General features: G+C 30.4%; 6 protein-coding genes across 6 annotated transcripts; 4 read left to right on the forward strand and 2 right to left on the reverse strand.

Annotated features, from left to right (window-relative positions):
* Nucleotides 1–701: 701 nt before the first annotated feature.
* Nucleotides 702–4,515, reverse strand: LOC111676811 (putative RNA-binding protein Luc7-like 1). Its single transcript, XM_023437797.2, has 2 exons — nt 3,289–4,515; nt 702–3,221 (listed from the first exon to the last, which is right to left on the reverse strand). The coding sequence occupies exon 1, from the start codon at nt 4,366–4,368 to the stop codon at nt 3,343–3,345; it is 1,026 nt and encodes a 341-aa protein (XP_023293565.1). The 5' UTR covers nt 4,369–4,515; the 3' UTR covers nt 702–3,221; nt 3,289–3,342.
* Nucleotides 4,516–7,067: 2,552 nt separating this feature from the next.
* On the forward strand, nt 7,068–7,961 carry LOC111676812 (brachyurin-like). The gene has a single exon (XM_023437798.2). The coding sequence runs from the start codon at nt 7,080–7,082 to the stop codon at nt 7,926–7,928; it is 849 nt and encodes a 282-aa protein (XP_023293566.1). The 5' UTR covers nt 7,068–7,079; the 3' UTR covers nt 7,929–7,961.
* A 1,204-nt stretch (nt 7,962–9,165) lies between these two features.
* LOC111676851 (brachyurin-like) lies at nt 9,166–10,112 on the forward strand. The gene has a single exon (XM_023437842.2). The coding sequence runs from the start codon at nt 9,205–9,207 to the stop codon at nt 10,051–10,053; it is 849 nt and encodes a 282-aa protein (XP_023293610.2). The 5' UTR covers nt 9,166–9,204; the 3' UTR covers nt 10,054–10,112.
* A 2,988-nt stretch (nt 10,113–13,100) lies between these two features.
* Nucleotides 13,101–16,509, forward strand: LOC111676816 (brachyurin). The gene is made up of 3 exons (XM_046951880.1): nt 13,101–13,824; nt 13,905–14,080; nt 15,610–16,509. The coding sequence occupies exons 1-3, from the start codon at nt 13,442–13,444 to the stop codon at nt 16,191–16,193; spliced, it is 1,143 nt and encodes a 380-aa protein (XP_046807836.1). The 5' UTR covers nt 13,101–13,441; the 3' UTR covers nt 16,194–16,509.
* Nucleotides 16,510–16,923: 414 nt separating this feature from the next.
* LOC111676847 (protein tantalus) lies at nt 16,924–18,176 on the reverse strand. The gene is made up of 2 exons (XM_023437838.2): nt 18,050–18,176; nt 16,924–17,992 (listed from the first exon to the last, which is right to left on the reverse strand). Exons 1-2 carry the CDS (start codon nt 18,121–18,123, stop codon nt 17,149–17,151), a joined length of 918 nt encoding a protein of 305 aa, XP_023293606.2. The 5' UTR covers nt 18,124–18,176; the 3' UTR covers nt 16,924–17,148.
* A 1,992-nt stretch (nt 18,177–20,168) lies between these two features.
* Nucleotides 20,169–21,098, forward strand: LOC111676848 (serine protease 1-like). Its single transcript, XM_023437839.2, has 2 exons — nt 20,169–20,699; nt 20,769–21,098. Exons 1-2 carry the CDS (start codon nt 20,183–20,185, stop codon nt 21,065–21,067), a joined length of 816 nt encoding a protein of 271 aa, XP_023293607.2. The 5' UTR covers nt 20,169–20,182; the 3' UTR covers nt 21,068–21,098.
* Nucleotides 21,099–21,439: the final 341 nt, after the last annotated feature.

Consider the following 21,439-nt stretch of genomic DNA (forward strand, 5'->3'; position numbering starts at 1 on the left):
AAAACAATTTACTTTAAATATTATGTTTTTGTTCTTTCGAAATCATTGTTTTATTGTTTTTTAATTGTGTTTTTAATTGTGTTTTCTCACTTATAACTTGAGTTTAATTGGCCAATTACATTCAGTTAAACTAAGATAATAAGTAACTTTACTGATAACTGAAAAACACGAAACATATATTAAACCAGGTTTAACCAAAGAATGAAGATTATCTTTATCAGAAAAACTCGCCCTTAATAAAAAATAAGGTTCAGTTGAGAAAATTTTTTGATACTTTTGCAAAGTTTTAATAAACAAAAATTTTGTGGCTCTTTTAAAATCTATGTTTTGTAAACTGTTAATTTTGGCTCCTCTGACTCAAAAGTTTGCCGACCCCTGAACTTCAGGGGAAACACTTTTGCTTGTTACAGCTGGCGCTGAATTTACAAACTTCGGTCAAGTATTGTTATTAGTTTTTCTTTAACGGCAGTAAACGTGAAAGTGACAATAACAAATAACTTACGTTTTTCAATTAAACGACATGCCTTAGAAATTCCACCCCCAATTGTAGACATTTTCGGCCTTTTGCATAATGAAAAACAAGCTGCTAAATTTAATGTGTGTAAATTCCTATAAGGGAAAGTTAGCAGCTTGTTAGTCTGCAGTTAGTTTTCTATTATGCCATAAGGCCCTTTTAACAAAAGAAGAAAAAAAAATAATTATTTTTATTTATTTTAGAGACTTTATTTAAATTACTGATTACAACATTTGTATTCTTAAAAATAGTTTTAAATATGAATTCAATTAAACGCTGATTATAATATTTCCACAGTCATGTACATTTTTTTTGGTCAATTCATATCTTAAATACCCAATTAAAAAAAAAATTATTGCTAACATGGTTTTAGTTAATTCAATCTCATTACCTCTATATATTTATAAAAAGTTGAAGTAATATTGAAACTAGTACTATTAGTTTTAGTTTTAAATTTAAGAAATTTGAATTCACTCTGTCAATATTTAAAGGACAAGTAGCGCGACAAGTGAGTTGCAAATAGAAAAAATTTTTAATAAAATAAGGAACAGTCACAAATATAAATTTGAATGAAAACTAAATAATTGTCCAATTTACAATCGATGTTGTAGCATTGTAAAGTTGTAAGACGTTTGAAACTGAAACTATGACTCACACACAAAGATACAACGCTATGATTATGAATTGGAAAATAATTATTTTTTCTAATAAACTAAAGTTAAACTTCGTAGTACAATTTAAAGAAAATACTTACGAAATTTAAAGAATTTCTATTTAAATTTGAAATTTGGGAAATTTCTATTTATTTTCGAAATGTGTTGCTGATTAATCCTCAGTTTTTTTTAATTAAACATCAAGTTTCAAACGAAGCTAACTTCGTCAACTTAGAGGATTTCTTTCCGATTGTATGTGAAAGAAATAGCTATCTGTTGTTGTTTCTATTATGAAATATACATGTTTGTAAAATCCTTTAAGATTAAGCAGGAAATAATAAGAAACAAACTTTTATATGACTTTTTTTTCCAAAATTAAAAGTTTATTATAAACTGTAATTTATTTATTTTTTTCCAATGAAATTATAAAAACTTTAAAAGGTTGAAAATAAAGAAAACTGTATGAATAATAGAATAATTAAATCAATTTCAATGAATAATTAATTTCCTAATAATTGTTTTAATGCATTTTACATTAATACATTTTATATTTAAGTTAAAACTCACTTACAAAAATATTGTTGTTATTATAACGAAATGAAAAAGTAGAATCAATCTGCTATTATAAAATGGAAATCATAAATACGTACCATGAAAAAAGTATGAAGGTAAAGCAATCTTGAGAAACGTACAGGTCTTATAGTCTAATATCCGCTCTTTAAGATACATTTATACATACATACAAATAAGTAACGTCCCTGCTATTGCAAATCTTCTCAAGGAAGTTTCTTTTTTGGTTTCTTCGTAATACATACTAATAATGTCAAACGGCTGAGAAGATACACATACAGTAAAAAGTACTTTTAGCACATTTAGAATTTTACAATAAAATAAATCATCATTTATCAACAGCATCTTTTTATATATGTAGTAATAGAATACATACCCAACTGTGATATGGAATAGTCGCCATCTATTTAAATATTAAGCAAAAAGTCTGTACTCACATGTTGGTTTATTCTTGAAGATGAAGAAAAACTAATGTGAAAACAAGTTGTTTTGTACATACGTACCAATAGACGAAACGGATGGGTGGGCGAACAACCTAATCATGTCAACAAGTATACATTTTCAGCTCAAAATGCTGTAAAATACATTATCGTAGAGTTAAAGTAGAAATTCAGTACTTTTTGTTTGTTTTTCTTTTTTTTTTAGCAAAACAGATAATTTAAATATATCTAACAACTATGTATGTATGTAAAGCTTATTGCTCACCATTCATATTACACAGAAGAATACATCACTGCCACGGTTATACGTACCCAATAACTAAACTATCATTCAATCAATCATTCAATCTCATAGTGTCTTAAAAACGCTGTATGCGTATGCTGGCTGAAATGACAAAGTTTGTTTACGTTTGTTTTGTTTCTTATTTCCTTACCAAAAAAATCAGCTCTAATTTATACAATGGTGGATTATCTAATAACCAACTGGCTGTTGGGCTAGCTTGGCCTTGGATAGATAGATGGCTTATTTTAGTATGAGAGAAAAAAATGTTTGTAAATAAAGATTATTAATATTCCCAAAAATACATACATACATACATACATACATACATATTTATCAATCTAATATTAACCCCGTAAAATAGTTTTTATTTTTAAATACATACAGTTTGTAATTTATCTATGAAATTTATATGCTTCAAATGTTTGCGATTTTTTTCATATTTTCCTTCCATTATCTATATAGAATTGTTATTTTGCTTTATTACAACATAATTCAAAAAATTAAAATGTCCAATTATGAAAAAAGTAAAATAATAGTGAATAATTTTTAAATCTAAGGGAAAAAAATGTTTTGTGTGTTTGCTTAGAAAATTAAAAAAATTAAATAATTATTAAACAACGTTAAGTTTGTGAATTTAAAAGCAATTCGAAATTTACATACGTGCTATATAAAATGATGCCTACGGTAAAAAAAGTGTTTCGCCACATTCGAAACTTTATCTGCTACTGGATGTGTCACGTCTTATGCCAAAGTAATTATATCTGTTAAGTTTGTAAACAAAATATTTGAAATAAGAACAAAGACAAAATGTTAAATTCTACAATATACCTGTACGACATTTCCAGCAATCACATTTGTTAGTTAAATCTTAATTAAATTAAACTAACGGCGATGGCGATCACGTGAATTTGATCTTCTCCGGGAGTTAAAGCTACGTCCACGGGAACGTGATCGAGATCTTCTACGATCAGAGCCACCACGTCCGCTGTTTCTATTGCGATCAGAATCACTCTCACGATTATCTCGATCTCTACGATCCGAACGACTAGTTGTACTGGGGCCATCGGGACGACGCTGTCGTTCGCGAGAACGAGACCGATGAACACGTGAACGGCGATCCAATTCACGGCCACCGACAAAGAAACGTGAACGTGATCGATCATCATCGCGTTCATGGATCTTGCCCGTACGCTTCAGTTCAGCCTTGCGTGGCCCGGCTGTCTTCTCCAAATCGGCTAATTTTTCTCTTATGGTTAAAAATCCCAAATGCAACTTACCGCCAAAGTGATCTGCTAATCTGATATCGTTATCATGGATACCCAAGTAGGCTGAACAAACTTCACAAACGCGTAGTTTTTGCTGTTGATATGTTGATGCAGGCATTGATGTGCGGTACTCATGTTCGGCTTTAATTTTCTTTGCGCGTAACTCATCGATTTCTTTCATTAGGGACATACTCTCTTCCACTTCACCGGCTTCACCCAGGGCCTCAGCTTTGGCCAACTTCTTGCCAATCTCCTCGGCTAAAGCATGTACTGCATTAGCTTTTTCTGCCACTTCGGCCGTTAGTTCCTCTTGTGTTTCCTTTAGACGTTGCTTGGCTGCTTCGGTGCGTCTATCGCAGTCTGCTATAAATGCTTGCAAATGTTCCATTGCCTCAATGTCATAATAGTAGTCACGAGATTTTGCTGCACTTTGATAATCTGCTCGAAATGCTAAATCATGAACTTTAGGACAATCTCCCAAATCCATACGAGTGGATGCTAGTATATCGTGGGGACAGCAATCCAACAGAAAACTTTTACACACACGGGGGTCTGAAAATTTAAGTCCTCGGCCATCGTCTCCATTGCGTGTAGTACCCATTAACTGGTCGAGCATTGCTCGCATTTGATCTGTTGCCGACATTTTAAATTTCTAATTTGTTACGATAAGAATCAAATATTTACTTATATTTTCTTGTATTTTTTTCTAATTATTCAACGTTTGCATTAAAAATTATTTTAGATGTCTACATTAAAAGTCGCTGTCAAAAAGCAATGTCACTGAAGAAAAATATCGATGTGAATGAAACATATTTTTTCCCAGAGTTGTATAAAAAAGTAAGGTGTTATGTTTTTATATTTTTTTACTACTTTTTCATAAAAGTGCGTTATAGATACAGGGTATTCCATAAATATATTTTAAATTTTAATATAATAATATTAAAGTGTAATTATATGATTTTCGATATATATAAAAAAATTCTCTAATAGAAACATTTACAAAAAATTCACTGCAGGAAATTTTACAAAAATTTTATTATAGAATATTTAAAAAAATTCTCTAAGATAAAACTGAATAAACTTTCAAAATTGTTTTATGAAAAATTCTGTTAAAGAAAATTTAAAAAATTCATATAATAATATTTTAAAAATTTCCCTTGTTTAAAAACATATAAAAATTCTCCTAAAGAAAATATGAAAAATTGTTTTATAGAAAATTTAAGAAAAAAAATTGTTAAATAGAAAACTTAAATAATTCATTATAGAAAATTTTCGAATTCCTTTATAGAAAACATTCGAAATTTTCTTATAGAAAATTTAAAAAAAAACTCTCTTATAGATATATAAAAAATAATGTGTGTTTGTATGTTTGTATATTTGAAGTTTATAGACTACTAAACGGCTGAACCGATTTCTTAAAATTTGAACAGTGTGGGCGAGGAGTACGCCGATATTAAGAAAATATTGAATCAGTATATCTGAGGTAATATAACTGTTAGAGTCCTTAAATTTTGTCGGATCCACTTTAGAATCAATATGATTATTTAGGATAAAAAGTGGATAAGCTGCAGAGGGCGTGGCACTTCCCACATACATTAAATTTACTATTACAACTAGAATCTTAAACTTTTGCACGAAGAACTTTAACATCCATGTTAACATTTTGGGTTAAAAATTGGCGGACTACCAATTTGTAAAACATCTGAAATATAGTTTTTTAATGGACTATACGACAGAAAAAAGTAACTAAATATTTCGTACCATTTATTTGCAATAGATCTCACAATACACAGCAATACACATCAATGTACCTTCATAATAAACGACGTACCTACCTAAAATGGATAGCAAAATGTGGTCAAATAATTTTAGTTTTTGGAAAACAATAAATCTGTATTATTTCAAGTGGGGACAAGTTTATCTCTAATGACAAGTATAAAAAGTTTGTTATCTTTCAAGTAGTTAGGAAAATAGCACAATATTATGTGTAAGATTTAATTTGAGACTACTGTTTTTATTCATTTACCAACTTTTAATTGAAAAATATCAATACTATGCGTTCGCGTGTGTGTTTATCAGTAAAATGTTTATTAAATACGTACAATTTTAGCCTTTTATCAGATGGCATTTAAAATTGGGAAAAAAATCATTCTTATTTCGATCATTGCCATTTTTTTTAGCTTACTGCACAGTGTTTTCCTTTGCAAATATATTGACATAATTTTTCAAAATACAATTATAATTTCACTAAGAGCCAATCTTTAGGTGAAGAATTATAGATTAAATTATGTTTTAAATTGAATTTTTCATTCATTTTCATATTACATTTACAATTGTCTTCTTTTATTATTAAACATCCATGGTTTTGATAACAAACAGCGACGTTTTCTGTTGTTTTGTATGGCAACACCTCGAAGTTTAATTTTTTAGTCAAAAACCTCAAAGGGGTTTAACATCAGAATCAGTTTATTTTTAGATTAACTAATCTGATTACTAATTGACATTTGATTGCCAAAAGCCCGCTCTAAAATATCAACATTTTTACAATGTCTAGTTCTCATTTTTACAATGTATAGTTCTCATACAAAAATTGTCTTAACTGAAAGATTAACTAGCAGTTAACCTATAAAGCTTTACACGATCACACAAGTAATATGATCTATTAAATTTTGTGTAGAATAGAACGGATGGGATCGTTTAAACGCAATATATAATGAAATCATCACACATTGAGAGAAAATACGGATGGAAAATTTGACAGTCGTATGGCGCTCTTCATTTTTTGAAATGATTCAAAAAACAACTTTTATTCTCTTTGTCATACGTAAAGTGTGATCGTCTGAAGAGCCCTTAACTGGAGATGTTAAAAATGGAGGTTAATGTCATGTTTTTACTAAAATTACAAAAAAAAATATTTAATAAAATTCTGAAATTAAACATACAATAATAAACTAAATTCTGTTTTTGACAAAAAAAAATCGTTATAATAAATTAAAAAGAACCTAAAGTTATCGGGAATAATTAGAATGAATCAAAAATAGGCCGATTTGTTATTATCTTAAATGTTTTTCAACCATTTAAGGTAATTCCTATTACTATGTCATACATACATACATACTTTGCAATCTTAATAAATTACTAATCATAAGAAATACTAATTACATTACATATAAAATAAAAATAATCTAGTTTGTAATGATTATGATTACTAATCATTACTTAAACGCCTTGATTTCAACGGATAAGATAGTTTCGTGTAAGTTTTTAACTATAACTTTTTATGCTACAAGTTTGAGTATATAAGATGAGATATGTTTGTCGAAAATTCAGTAGTCAATTCGTTACGTTTTGACAATGAAAACTTTTATTGCTCTAAGTTTGTTCGTAGCTATTGCCTCAGCTGGCACTTTGCCCGCTGTTGAGCAACGTCTTCCCTTGGTACCTGTTATGCCATTAGAGGAATTGGAAGGTCGTATTACCAACGGTGAACTCGCCAAACCTGGTCAGTTTCCCTATCAAGTTGGTCTAAGTTTGGTATTCGGTAACAAAGGGGCCTGGTGTGGTGGTACTTTGATTTCCAACCGTTGGATATTGACTGCTGCTCATTGTACCGATGGTGCCGATGGTGTTACTGTTTACTTGGGTGCTACTGACATCAAGAATGATAACGAAAAAGGTCAACAAAGAATCTACTCCTCCAAATCTTACATTGTTGTACACGCTGACTGGGATGCTAGCACTATGGCCAATGATATCTCCTTGATCAAATTGCCTGTACCAATCGAATTCAATGATCTCATTCAACCTGCTACTTTGCCCAAGATGGATGGTAAATACTCCACCTATGTAGGTGAAATGGTTTGGGCTTCTGGCTGGGGTCGCGATAGTGATAACGCTACCGGTGTTTCTCAATTTCTTCGTTATATCGAAGTTCCCGTCATGAAACAATCCACCTGCAAAACTTTTTATTTCGGTTCAGTAACCGAAAAAATGATTTGTATTAAGACTGTTGATAAGAAATCCACTTGCAATGGTGACTCTGGCGGTCCTTTGGTCTATAAAGACGGTGATGTTAACTATGTTATTGGTGCTACCTCATTCGGTATTCTTTTGGGTTGCGAAAAAGGTTGGCCAGGTGTATTCACCAGAGTTACTTCCTACTTGGATTGGATCGAAGAAATTTCTGGTGTTGTCAACAAATAAATGGAATTAAGAAAATATTAGAATGATATTTTTAATAAAAAAAACCTTTATCATATTTGTAAATTTTATTATGAGCGGGAAAAATTGTGGAAAAAGTTTGTGTTGGCATAAGTAAAATTTTATGAACAGATACATAACAGTTCAAAACTGCCTACGATTTGCATAAACTTTAGCCTACTTGATTGTCGCCATTTTGGTAGCTAAAATGTCAATCGATTTCCACAAATCAAATAGTATTGTCCACCATCTAAAGGCTCCATTAGTATGATCACATTCCGTTTTGAAAAACCCATCTGTAAGTAACAACTTCAAGTGAAAATTTTCCTTCAGTTCCTTTTTAGCATTCAATATCGATCAAGTAATCTTGTACATTTTAGTTTAATTTCAATATCAAAATTTTTCCAGGAAATCTGTAAAATCGTTTTCCATTCAAAACCAAAGTATAGTTTCTAAGGGCCAATCTTTAGGTGTAGGATTAAATTAAAATTAATCCTCGAAAGCAGTTTTTGAGTACTCAATTAGTATATTTTGTTTACTAGTTTAAGCGCCCTATGGAGGTGGTTTAAACTTGAGCAAGAAATGCAAGTGTAAACAGCTGATGCAAGAATGAAAATAAGGGACACAATATCTGTCAAACCTGATATTGTATAGATATTCTGATTTTAGATTTGGTTGTTGTGAAAAAAAATCAGATTCCACATCAAAAATATACACGTAAGGACTAGGTCTGGTTCAAAACTAAACCAAAAAAATAAATTCCATTTAACATTGAGATGTTGTGATCGCAACGCAACATGGTCCACAACTATGTCTGTTTTGCATAGAGAAAAACATTTTCTAAATTCGATATTAGTTAACTAAATTAGAACTATGTTGAAAATACTAAAAGATTCTATAATGTTCGATTGGTCTTTTATAGTATCTGCAATGGAAAATTTACAGAAGCCCATAATTTATGGCCTCTTATAAAATTTGAAATCAAAATTTTTAAATCAAACATAATAAATCAAAATATTGCTGCAAATACTTACTATCTGGCTGCAAATAATATTCTCTATGCATTAAAATTTTGTTTGACAAAAGTTCTATAAACAAAATTCCCAATTTAAAAATTCAACCTTATTCTTGACTAGACGTTGTTGTCGTCATATTTCAATGGATTATATAGTGAAATAGTGTGTATGATATTAGCAGAAATTTGTGTGCGAAATTTTTGTGTATATAAAGAGAGATAGGGTTGTTGAAAATTCAGTAGTCAATTCGTTACGGTTTGACAATGAAAACTTTTATTGCTCTAAGTTTGTTCGTAGCTATTGCCTCAGCTGGCACTTTGCCCGTTGTTGAGCAACGTCTTCCCTTGGTACCTGTTATGCCATTGGAGGAATTGGAAGGTCGTATTACCAACGGTGAACTTGCCAAACCTGGTCAATTCCCCTACCAAGCTGGTCTAAGTTTGGTTTTCGGAAACAAAGGTGCCTGGTGTGGTGGTACTTTGATTTCCAACCGCTGGGTATTAACTGCTGCTCACTGTACCGATGGTGCTGATGGTGTTACTGTTTACTTGGGTGCTACTGATATCAAGAACGATAACGAAAAAGGTCAACAAAGAATCTACACCTCCAAGGCCAACATTGTTGTACATGCCAACTGGGATGCCAGCACCTTGTCCAACGATATCTCCTTGATCAAATTGCCTGTAGCAGTTGAATTCAATGACCTTATTCAACCTGCTACTTTGCCCAAGATGGATGGTAAATACTCCACCTATGAAGGTGATATGGTTTGGGCTTCTGGCTGGGGTCGCGATAGTGATGCCGCTACCTCTGTGTCTCAATACTTACGTTATATCGAAGTTCCCGTCTTGAAACAATCCACCTGTAAAACTTACTACTTGGGTACAGTAACCGATAAGATGATTTGCATCAAGTCAGTTGACAAGAAATCCACATGCAATGGTGACTCTGGCGGTCCTTTGGTCTACAAGGATGGTGGTGTTAACTATGTTATTGGTGCTACCTCATTCGGTATTGCTTTGGGTTGTGAAAAGGGTTGGCCTGGTGTATTCACCAGAGTTACTTCCTACTTGGATTGGATCGAAGAAGTTTCTGGTGTTGTCAACAAATAAATGAAATGGAGTACAATTATAAAACGATTATTTAAATAAAAAACCGTAATTAAATTTTATAATGGGTCGTTTTTTTAAAATAAGCAGGGAGGGGTAAATTGTTACATTAAATATCATGTTTAATTTACATGAAGCAAGAAGAAAAAAATTAAATCAAATGAACATTTTCTATATACAAAAAATCAGTCTAATTAAAATTATTTTAACATTCCTACCGGAGGTTAGTGGTTAGAGTTCTAGTCTGAAGCGCACGACAGGTTCGATAGAGGCCAAGGTGTATTTCTTCGGATTTGATGTATATATGTACATCCTCCTTTCAAACTAACTAACTAACATTCCATAGAAATTAATTCATCAGGAAATAAATCTAATTGCAACGAAAACATTAATAAAGGATTAAACAGATTTTACATATAAATGTATCTTCTCGACACGATAGCTTGTAAACCTGTTGGATTAATTCTGAGTTCATATTCCCATTCACCGCTGGAAAAGTATATTTCGGTCTTGGCCTGTGTAATTATCGGCATCGGAACTAATACAAAATTACATTTTATCTATCCACGACTTTAAAAATATTTCGTTATACATTTATAAACAACATAATATTTAATTTCTGCGGTTGTAGGGTATTACATGAAGTTTTCACTTGTTTCTCCAAATAGGAAAGTAAAAGTAAGTCAGTTAGACTTGTCTGTATGTTAGTAAATACAGCAATTAATGTCAAAGAGTCAGTTTCCATAGGCGCTGACCACAAAGTTGTAATAAAAAATTAAAAACAATTTTATTTTGCTCATGTTTTTTAAGTTATAAACAGAAATGAACATTATTTAGATTTTTCTTTTATTAGTTCTAAATTTACTGAGTCTCGTTAGTGCTGAAACGGCTAAATTGTTCAGTTAGGCCCTTACGTTTTTGTTTTTCCAAAAAATAAATTAAATTATTATTGGCTTTTAGTTGTAATTAAACTCCAAATTAACTTTTAAAATTCACAACTCAACGCCTTAAATCGCCAACGAATTTAAATGGTGGGAATAGTTATGATAATAATTACAACAACTAAAACAACACCAGAAACTTAATAAACACAATAGCAAAAAATAAAACAGAAAAAAAGCACACGATCCATAGTAAAATGATTATGAATGTGAGCCATACATACATAGATATATATATGAATATTAGGGGTATAACTATTAAAATTTAAAGTTTTAATCAAATACCAATTAATAATCAGATTAGTTAATCTAAAAATAAATTGATTTTGATGTTGTTCCCCTTCTGTTGCTTTTTTTTTTTTTTGTACAAGATTAAACTTAGCAGTGATGCCATACAAAACAACAGAAAACGTCATTGTTTGTTATCAACACAATGCATGGTTTATAAAAAAGAAGAAGACAATTGTAAATGTTTATAAAAATAAACGAATACTTAAATTTTAAACAAAACAAATAAGAGTGCTATATTCGGCTGTGCCAAATCTTATATACACTTCACCATAGTGTATTTTAAACATCTTTTATAAATTTTAAATTTTTTCCTGTAATAATAATTATTATTACATCAAAAGCTAAACAAAAAGAACAACAACAACGCTAAACGAAATAAAACACAAAATACACAAGGCATCTAAACCAACAGACATCTAAACATACATAACGAAAAACACAGAAAAACAAAAATAACAACGCAATGACAGCATCCAAACATACAAAAAAAAAAAATACACAGCTGAATAAAACCAAATATATCTACACACACACGTGTACATCTTTTTCTAATATACAGTGTTGTTGTTGCTTTTTTAGCATGAAAAAATATGACATTTTTTGATGAAATTTTCAGTGGTTGTCTCGGATTTTTGATCATATTTCCGTTATTTACCGACCGATTTTGCTGATATTAAATAGCGATCTTCTCGAAAGCATGTCTAATAGAATTATTGAAGATTCGGATCTCGCCGATATCTGGGTTCCTCTAAAATCTGATCTCAACAGACAGACAGACGGACATGGCTTAACATCCGCTATCTATAAGGATCCAGAATATATATACTTTATAGGGTCGGAAAATTATACTATAGAAATTACAAACGGAATGACAAACTTATATATACCCTTCTCACGAAGGTGAAGGGTATAATAAACGAATACTTAAATTTTAAACAAAAAAAATATATTGTGAAGTCCCTATATTTTATATTAATCGATAATGTTTATATTAATAATAATGTTTACATTTTTGGATTTCTTATTGAAGTTTAAAACCTCCATCGGGAGCTTAAACTAGCAAACAAATTTAACTAATTGAGTACTCAAAAAACAACTTTTAAGGATTAATTTTATTCCTTCACCTAAAGATTGGCCCTTAGACAAAAAGACAAGATCAAAAAAATTGATATAATGGGACACATTCTGAGGCCACAAAAATAGATCATTTCTAAGAGATCGATCTCTCATATCTAATTAAATACCCAGTGCTTTGTTGCAGAAGGCTTTGGTTCCAAAATTTCCGTAAAAAAGTGTTTTCTTTAAGAACACCATTAGCACCAAGTGATATAAGCTAATTTTGGTTATGCCCCTAGTTTACATTCATACTTCAATGTTGTATATAGTACTCTATACATATGTATGTTTGTATTTACATAGTATATTTCACATGTACGTACGTAAGTATTTGTATGTAGTAAGTAGTTACAGTTACAATTACACTTAGATGAAACATTAACAGCTTTTGTTTTGATGATGCAACATGTCGAATATTTGATACGGCAAATGGAATGGAAAAGCCGCATAGTTAATTAGCTGCACTAGCAAAACAGTGGCAGAAACAGACAATAACAACAATAGAAATACAGCAGAAACTGGTTTAACATGTTAAAGTAAGTACATAAGCAGTAAGAAAGAAAGAAAGCCTAATGTGATTATTCAGTGGTCTGTCTGTAACTGTAACTAACTATTCAATTGATAGATTGGAGTTAGATACATGGATAGATAGATAGATCGACCACTTCAAATACTTAGTCAAATGAATTTTATAAAAGGTAATAACACAGCGTGGAAGCGATTTAGTTTGGTGAAAAACGCGCGTGCTCAACTATTATTCAGTTTTCCGCAAATAATACATGTTTACATCTATAAATTGAAAAATTGAAATTGAATCTAAGCTAAACAAACAAATAAAATAAATAAGTAAAATACTAAAATACTTTATAGCAAAAAAAAACAAAAAAAATTTAAAAGAGGAAAAAGAAAGTGCAACACCTAAAAAAATGAACATGATTTAGTTATAAATCAAATACACGAAAAATACTTTTGAATGAATCAATTTACTAACCAGTTGATAGATATTATAGTTTTAAATAAAAAATTGTTGTTGTTACTCTGTCATGCCGAAAAGTGCTTCTTCGTTAATAACATCATTTAGCATTTATTTGATTATTTGCATTGTTGAATTTGCGCTGGCCATAGAATGGAATAAGGTTAAACCAATGTATCTGGTATCAATGTATCCAGCACCGCCCGCTATGCGGCAGGACGAAAAGAACTATGGGAAGGATCCCGTAGTACTAAATCTCGAAAAGGAAACTATGCCCGATGAGATGATAACAAAAGAAGCAATGAATCGTATATTTGGCGGTAGTGAAGCCCATCAGAATAGTTTCACCTATCAGGTGGGTTTTCTACTGCAACGGCCAAAGGGTCTGTATTGGTGTGGCGGATCGTTGATATCACCTGAATATGTGCTGACAGCCGCACACTGTGTGGATATGTGGGTTTGGCGATTAATTATGAGTAATCGTATTTGGATACATTAACGTTCTAATTGATGATTCTTTTTATCGTATTAAGGGCTTCGAGGGCTTTGGTGTTTCTGGGCGCTCATGATATCAAAAATGCTCATGAGCCAGGCCAAATACGTATGATGGTATACCATCGGGACTTTATCATATATCCTACATGGAATCCACGCCGTCTGAAAGATGACATTGCGTTGGTGCATTTACCCAAGTCTGTTAAATATAATGGTACGTCTGAGTGTGTGTGTGTACGTTTTTGATATTTAAAAAGTATTAGTATTTACAAATACAAAACATGAAAAAACTGGTATTTGAAATGTTAGCCAAGAATCCTGCCAAAGGATAGGTATCACTATACTAAAGTTACTTATGATTTCCCCTAAAATCGGTTTTACGATTAATGTATAAAGATATTAATCGCTTATTTTAGATTTATTAAGCATATTTCCCATATAAATAAACCATCAATAACTTTATTAGTCATTTATGAATATGGGGTTAGTAATTAGTGCCAATTTTAGGTGAAGGATTAAGGATTAAATTAAAATATCCTCGAAAGTTGTTTTTGAGTACTCAATTAGTTAATTAATTTTGATTGCTGGTTTAAGCGCCCAATAGATGTGGTTTAAATTTGAGCAAGAAATGCTAAAGTGTAAACAGCTTAATTAAACAATTAATAAAATTTTTTACCTAAATAAACATTAAAATGATTGATTTATCAATTAGTATAAATTATAGTGACTTCACAATATATTTTTTTTTGTTTTAAATTTAAGTTTTTATTAATTTTCATATTATATTTACAATTGTCTTCTTCTTTTTCATAAAACATGCATTGTTTTGATAACAAACAGTAAAGTTTTGTTGTTTTGTATGGCAGCACTGCGAAGTTTAATCTTGTACTTAAAAACATCAAAGGGGATTAACATCAGAATCAACTTATTTTTAGATTAACTAATCTAATTATTGATTGACATTTGATTGTCAACTCAAAAACCCGCTCTAAGTCTGTCAGGCCGGAGGACTTGGTTTAAGTTTTTGTGAAAATACGAAATGCTTACAAAAATTCGAAAGTTCGAAATTTAAGAATAATTCAAAATTTTTATAAAAATTTTAAGTTTTTATGATGATTAAAAATATATTTTATTTTATTCTAACAGGAATATTTATTAAAATTTTATGTTTTCGCTAATAAAAAATTAGTTTTTTTAGTTAAATGAAATAAAAAATTGTATTTTCAAAACATTTATTTATTTATTTATTTATTTAAAAAAAAACTTCACTTTGCGTTGAAAATATTTTCTTAAAAATTTTGGAAAATACAAAAAGAAATTATATGAAAAATTAAGTGAAGAAAATAATTGTAAAAATTTCGAAATTTCAGTGAAAATAATATAATCTAAAAGATTATATCATATATATTATAGTTATGCAAATTAGTTTTATTGTAGTTTTTCTCGATTTAGGAAAATTTTAATCATAAAACAATTACTTCAACTTCAATTTGCATTTAAACGATCAAGTAATTTAATTAATATTGCGCCAAAACAATAATAAAGAAATGAAAACAGCGTTGCCAACTATTAAACTAAACTACAGGGTGAATCATTGAAAATAAAAATCATTTAACGTTAATTTGCGTAAACTTCTGATTTGTTTTGAGTAAAGCAAAAATTAAGACAATTTTTTAGTGTTTCAATATTATCGCTTTTGAAAACTTTCTTTTACTTATAATAAGAAAATTTAATTTGTTTCAGAAAGAATACAACCTATTCAACTTCCAAAAAGGGATTATGAGTACAGAAGTTTCGAAGACAAATTGGGTATAGCATCGGGCTGGGGACGTTATGCCACTGGTGTACATGCTATAAGCAACATTTTGCGTTTTGTACAGCTGCGCATTATAAATGGTCAAGTTTGCAAAAATAACTTTCCCCTATCATACAGATCTACAAATATCTGCACAAGTGGCCGTTATCAAAAGTCGACGTGTAACGGCGACTCTGGTGGACCGCTAGTACTGCAAAGGCGCACTTCAAAGAAACGAGTACTTGTGGGTATAACATCATTTGGTAGTATTTTCGGTTGTGATCGTGGTTATCCAGCTGCATTTACAAAAGTAGCATCGTATTTAGATTGGATATGGGACGAGACTGGTATTGATCCCAATTTAGATGTTTCGTTAAGATATCCGTTTAGTAAATCTATAAAAGGCAATTCGCGAGAGAAGAAAAAGAAAAAGTCACCAAGTTTAGTGCAAAGTCAAAATATGGATCATACTGAGAGTATTGGTGTAATTGATACAAGACTGCGAAAATATCCTGATGCGGTATTGTTTTAATATTAAAATAAAACTTTATATATATTAGTTCAAAGTATTTACAGCCAGATTTTATAAAACAAATAAATAATAAAAAATTCAGTTAAATATAGGGTTTTTAAAGGCCGGCTGTAAGGGACTTATTTCTTATTATTTATTAAAGTTAATAGGGTATTGAAAATGTCAAATTAATTTGAAATAAATGGTATTATTATCTCTTAATCTAAAATCTATATTAATTCATTTGTGCTTATATCTATGAAATTGTAAATGATGATTGAAATGTATTTGAAAAAATCTAAATAAATAAATGCATTTTTTTTATTTATTCTTTAAATATAATGGAAATAAACCAGTTTAATTATTACCAGATGTGAGATGAAAACAAAACAAATTTTGTTTTTTAAAAATTGAGTTATTATTAAATTTTAAAATTTATAATAAAAATTCAAAACTTTTCTCATGATATGGAATTTTAATGAAAATTTTTAATTGGAAGGAACATAAAAATGTTTATTCCCGAATTCAGAAAGGAAAAAAAAAATTTAATTTTCTATGACAACTACTCAGTTTTTGTTAGAGTTTTTCATACAAAATTTCAAATATTGTTTTATATTCTTCTTTCTAAATAAGTGCCTTAGAACTTGTAATATTATATAATAGATCCATTTCACTTTTACATTCTTTTAAAATTATATTTTCATATAATAACAAATAACTTTAAGATTTCAAATTAAAAAAAAGAGTAATCAAAAGATTTATTCAAAATTTATATAGGATACAAAAAAAAGTGCCAACATTTAAAAATTCTGTTTCATATTAAGGAAATATTGGCAAAATTGTATAGTTATACATACATACATATTTATAATTGCAGTTTTTTGTCAAATATTTAAATTACTACATTAATTTGCATTATAAACACTCACTTCAGTCTTGTAAATAGTTTGCTTTTTAAAAATAGGCCTTTTGTCTACTACAGAGACATTTCATTTGTTAATTCTGTTTCTAATTTAGTTGTAGGAATGTTAATTGGTATCATTGCATCATCGTCTTCTAGCTGAGCAGAGATATTTGATACAAACATTTCTGAACAAGAAAATTGTGTGGCAGTTTCATTGAAATTGCTTTTATCCTTGAGCTGCTCTTGACACTCAGTTGAATTTGTGGTAATATCGTTTTTATCAATACTGTCATTTAGTTTTGTTATGAATTCTTCCAGGGAGATTTTCTTCAAAGCAAATCGTTTGCCAAACGTCTTCTTTATTTTGGCTCGCCTCTTATTTACCAAAGTCTTACTGTATCTAAAGCCGTCTGTACAGGAGAGGGCCCTCTTTATCTTACGGCCTCCCATTAGGCGAGTATGATCCTGTTCATTGCTTTGTGTGGTGGTTGTTGCCTCTTCAAAAATTGTTTCTAAGCTTGATGGTTTAAAGTTTGTTAGCTTCTTATTGAGATAAATTTTCTTTATATCGGCAGGTTTTAAGTTTTGAAAATCGTCAGGATTCCTAACACGTTTACTGGGTTTCATAATTGTACGTCGCTTTATTCCTAGCAGAGAAGATTCTTTAGAAGCTCTCGTTGGCATTTGACGCCTTTCGGCCAATGTGTAGCCTCTCTTATTATTACGAGTACACTTTTCTTCATCGTCTTCAACTTCTTCCCAACCACTATCACCAGTTGTATCTGTCTCAATTAGATTATTTAGAGTACCATCGCCGACATCTTGCTCACATACTGTTGGTAATTCCTCAGCTTTGAGCATATAACCTTCTGCAGTTGTCATATTTGTAGAGGACCCTATAGCAAAGTTTGGTGAGCTGCAAAATTTTTTGTTTTGAATTTTGTAATTGTATTTTTATTAATGCAATTTATACCTATTTTCGTCCGCTATTCCACTTAAATTTTGGTGAAAACTTATTTGCGCAATACCGACAACAATTCCTTCCATAATTTAATGCTAGATCCAGAGACCTGCGCCGACAAATATTAACGACGGCGGCGACTGAGACTAAATATATCGGCGGCGGCTTAAAATCGACTGTAAGCCGGCTAAGTTTTCAACTACGTTTAGTTTTTTAATTTTCAACGATTTTAAATAAAAACGGAATCCGAGAGATCAGAAAGTGGGATTTTGGAAGCGTGCTCTACGTGCATAATTTTATGTTTCCACGTTCAATTTAATAGAAAAATTAAAAAGTATCTTTTTGAAGAACGAAAAAGTACCAAAAAGTCCACTTTTTAGATTTTCAAGTGCTTAATTACACGTTTCTAAGTTCTAAGTCAAAAAAGTAGCAGTCGAAGTACGATAAAGTACCAATAAGTCCCATTTTATAGATTATCATTTACTCCGGACTCTACTTGCTTAATTTCATGTTTCTAGGTTAAATTTTATAGAAAACTCAAAAAGTACCTTTGTAGAACGAAAAAGTTCCGAAAAGTCCCTTAATTATTAATTTCATGTTTCGATTTTAATATCATAGAAAACTCAAAAAGTACCAGTTGGAGAATAAAAAAGTACCAAAATATATCACTTGGTACCAGTATTCCAAATAACACCACTATTTAGAGTTTCTAGATCTAAAAATTTTATATAAATTGGATCATTGCGTTTGAATAAAATCGAATTTCCCGTTTTTACCCCTTTTGATACTTTTTTCCTCCTCATTAACGAAATAAAAATTCAATTGTACGTATGTGTATAGATTAGGGTTCTATAAATCGACTTTCGAATAATCGAACAATCGACTTTTTGTCGAAAAAAGTCGAAAAGTCGAAGTCGACTATTTTGTTCCAAAAAAGTCGATAACTCGACTATCGTCTATGAAAAAAGTCGAAAAATCGACTTTGTAAATAAAAGTCGAAAATAGTCGAAAAATCGAAAATAGTCGAAAAAAGTCAAAAGTCGAAAAAAAGTCGGAAAAAGTCAAAAAGTCGGAAAAAGTCGAAAATAGTCGAAAAAAGTCGAAAAGTCGACGAAATGCAAAAAGTCGAAAAGTCGACTTTTCATAAAATGCAAAAAGTCGACTTTTCGTTTCAACTATAGAACCCTAGTATAGATTTCGTGCAAACAACATCTAGATACCTAGCTAGGTTATATCCTCTAGGTCCGTGAAGATATTTTCTACAAAGCTATAAATTTGTATAAAAGGCGGCTTAACAATTGTTTCTTGTAAATATTCAACCACCATAGTGTTTGGAGACAACAAGAGCTTCACTGAAAGACACACCAGATAGACATCTCGCTCTATTATGTAGTGATTCTGCTGAGATCAATGTTATAATAATAAGTATGTATCCCAAGGATACCCCCTGAATATGGCAATCAGCTTCCATCCATTGCCTCTAGGTGATAATATAAAACTTTGTCTATCATTATAAGAAAAATATTTACTACTTATATCTTCGGAGTTCGTTATAAACGAATTTTACTGTATAGAGATGAAATTGGTAAACAATGCTAAAAATTAAAGTTCTCATTAAAGATTATCTTTATCGATTCGTATTCTAGCGATTTTTTATACAAATTTTATTACTATGAAAAAGTAACAATTAGATAAGTTTGAATTTTTAAGTACTTTGATTTTGATTAAATCCTGTGATTTAAAACAAACATTTAAGGTTATTTACGGTTAAGTGATTTTCAGAAGGTTGCTTTATATAGGAGCTATTTTTAATTGTGGAACAATAGGGATAAAATTTCCGGCATGCAGACGATCACGATTAAATCTATATCTGAAAATTATCCTTTAAACTAATCCATTTAAACAATAATTTAATGGAAATAATGTTGAAAGTACTTAAAAACGTACATATGTTTCTTATTAAGGTAATCAGTTGTTATTAAAGAGTTTAAAACAAGTTTCCAAAACATTGAGATTGTAGTTTTAAGAAATAAATGATAAGAATTATGAATATCAATATTTCCAAAAGAAAAATGTGTTGGTATAAAAAGCCCAACAGCTTTTCGATTAATGGTCAGTTACCAATTACACATAACGAGCATAATAATGAAAGTCTTGGTAGTTCTAACATTAACGTTAGCTTGCGTTTCGGCTGCCTCCATACCCGATGCTCCAGTTTTTCTTAAAGACCTTAAAGGAGCTAAAGTTATTGATGAACGTATTACCAATGGATATGAAGCTTATCCTGGTCTATTCCCCTATCAAGTTGGACTATCACTAAATGGACCATATGGATCATTTTGGTGTGGTGGTTCTTTAATTGGCAGTTCCTGGGTCTTGACTGCTGCCCATTGTACAAATGGTGTGAGATCTGCAACCGTTTATTTGGGAAGCACTGTTCGTACTGTGGCTAAGGTCACTTACAATGTTGACTATACGTCATTTATCCAACATACAGGCTTTAATCTAAACGGTTTGGCCCATGATATCTCATTAATTCGAATTCCTGAAGTTACTTATAGTGATGAAATTCAACCTGTTAGATTACCAGCTATGTCCAACTCATATCCTTCTTTTGTTGGTAGTTATGGCATCGCTAGCGGTTGGGGTCGTGATCGAGATTGTAAGTAAAATTTTTTATATCTATATCCTTTATTTACTTCAAACATTTACATTTTATTTATCTCTTTAGACGGTTCAGTTGTATCAACTTTGATGTATACTTATCTAGAAGTTATCAGTAATGCTGAGTGTGCTCAAACTTATGGATCACTTATTTCTAATAAAAATCTTTGTGTTGCCACACCTAGCGGTTCATCTACTTGCAAGGGTGATTCTGGTGGTCCATTGGTTTTGGACTCTACGCAAGAACTTATTGGTGTTACATCGTTTGTTTCGAATCTTGGTTGCCAAGCTGGACTTCCTGCTGGATTTGTTCGTGTAACCAGTTATTTGGATTGGATTAAGGACCACACAGACATATATTACTAAATAATTTAAGTAAACCTTATAAATTGTCTATACGATTTTGAAAATTACAATAAAAATAAATAATTAAATAAATTTAATTATTTTAAAATTTAAATAATAACTAAATAAAATATTATTTTTTTAAGATATTTATGTTTAAGAATAGATATAAATAAATAACTTTTGCTGTTTGTTTAGAATCACTTTTTAGACTGATTACACAAGTCAACAAAATCGAATTTTTTGCGTTCCTTTTAAATAAAAATAGGTAATTCCTATGTATTTCTATCCGCTGAGTTCAAAAATCCATATTAAATTGTTTACGTTTAGCTCTTGTTTTGTGAGATATTGCTATTTTTGTACGGATAATGTTTACGTCACTTTTTTGTAATT

The sequence above is a fragment of the Lucilia cuprina genome, chromosome 5 (assembly GCF_022045245.1).
Source record: "Lucilia cuprina isolate Lc7/37 chromosome 5, ASM2204524v1, whole genome shotgun sequence".
In the NCBI taxonomy this organism is placed as follows: domain Eukaryota; kingdom Metazoa; phylum Arthropoda; class Insecta; order Diptera; family Calliphoridae; genus Lucilia; species Lucilia cuprina.

Bases quoted from the DNA above. Each gene is read 5' to 3' on its own strand.
- LOC111676812 (XM_023437798.2), top strand. From the start codon at position 7,080: ATGAAAACTTTTATTGCTCTAAGTTTGTTCGTAGCTATTGCCTCAGCT.
- LOC111676851 (XM_023437842.2), top strand. From the start codon at position 9,205: ATGAAAACTTTTATTGCTCTAAGTTTGTTCGTAGCTATTGCCTCAGCT.
- LOC111676811 (XM_023437797.2), bottom strand. From the start codon at position 4,368: ATGTCGGCAACAGATCAAATGCGAGCAATGCTCGACCAGTTAATGGGT.
- LOC111676816 (XM_046951880.1), top strand. From the start codon at position 13,442: ATGCCGAAAAGTGCTTCTTCGTTAATAACATCATTTAGCATTTATTTG. The intron at 13,825-13,904 runs GTGGGTTTGGCG...TATCGTATTAAG, and splicing joins GCCGCACACTGTGTGGATAT to GGCTTCGAGGGCTTTGGTGT. The intron at 14,081-15,609 runs GTACGTCTGAGT...AATTTGTTTCAG, and splicing joins CAAGTCTGTTAAATATAATG to AAAGAATACAACCTATTCAA.
- LOC111676848 (XM_023437839.2), top strand. From the start codon at position 20,183: ATGAAAGTCTTGGTAGTTCTAACATTAACGTTAGCTTGCGTTTCGGCT. The intron at 20,700-20,768 runs GTAAGTAAAATT...TTATCTCTTTAG, and splicing joins TTGGGGTCGTGATCGAGATT to ACGGTTCAGTTGTATCAACT.
- LOC111676847 (XM_023437838.2), bottom strand. From the start codon at position 18,123: ATGGAAGGAATTGTTGTCGGTATTGCGCAAATAAGTTTTCACCAAAAT. The intron at 17,993-18,049 runs GTATAAATTGCA...AAAATTTTGCAG, and splicing joins GGAATAGCGGACGAAAATAG to CTCACCAAACTTTGCTATAG.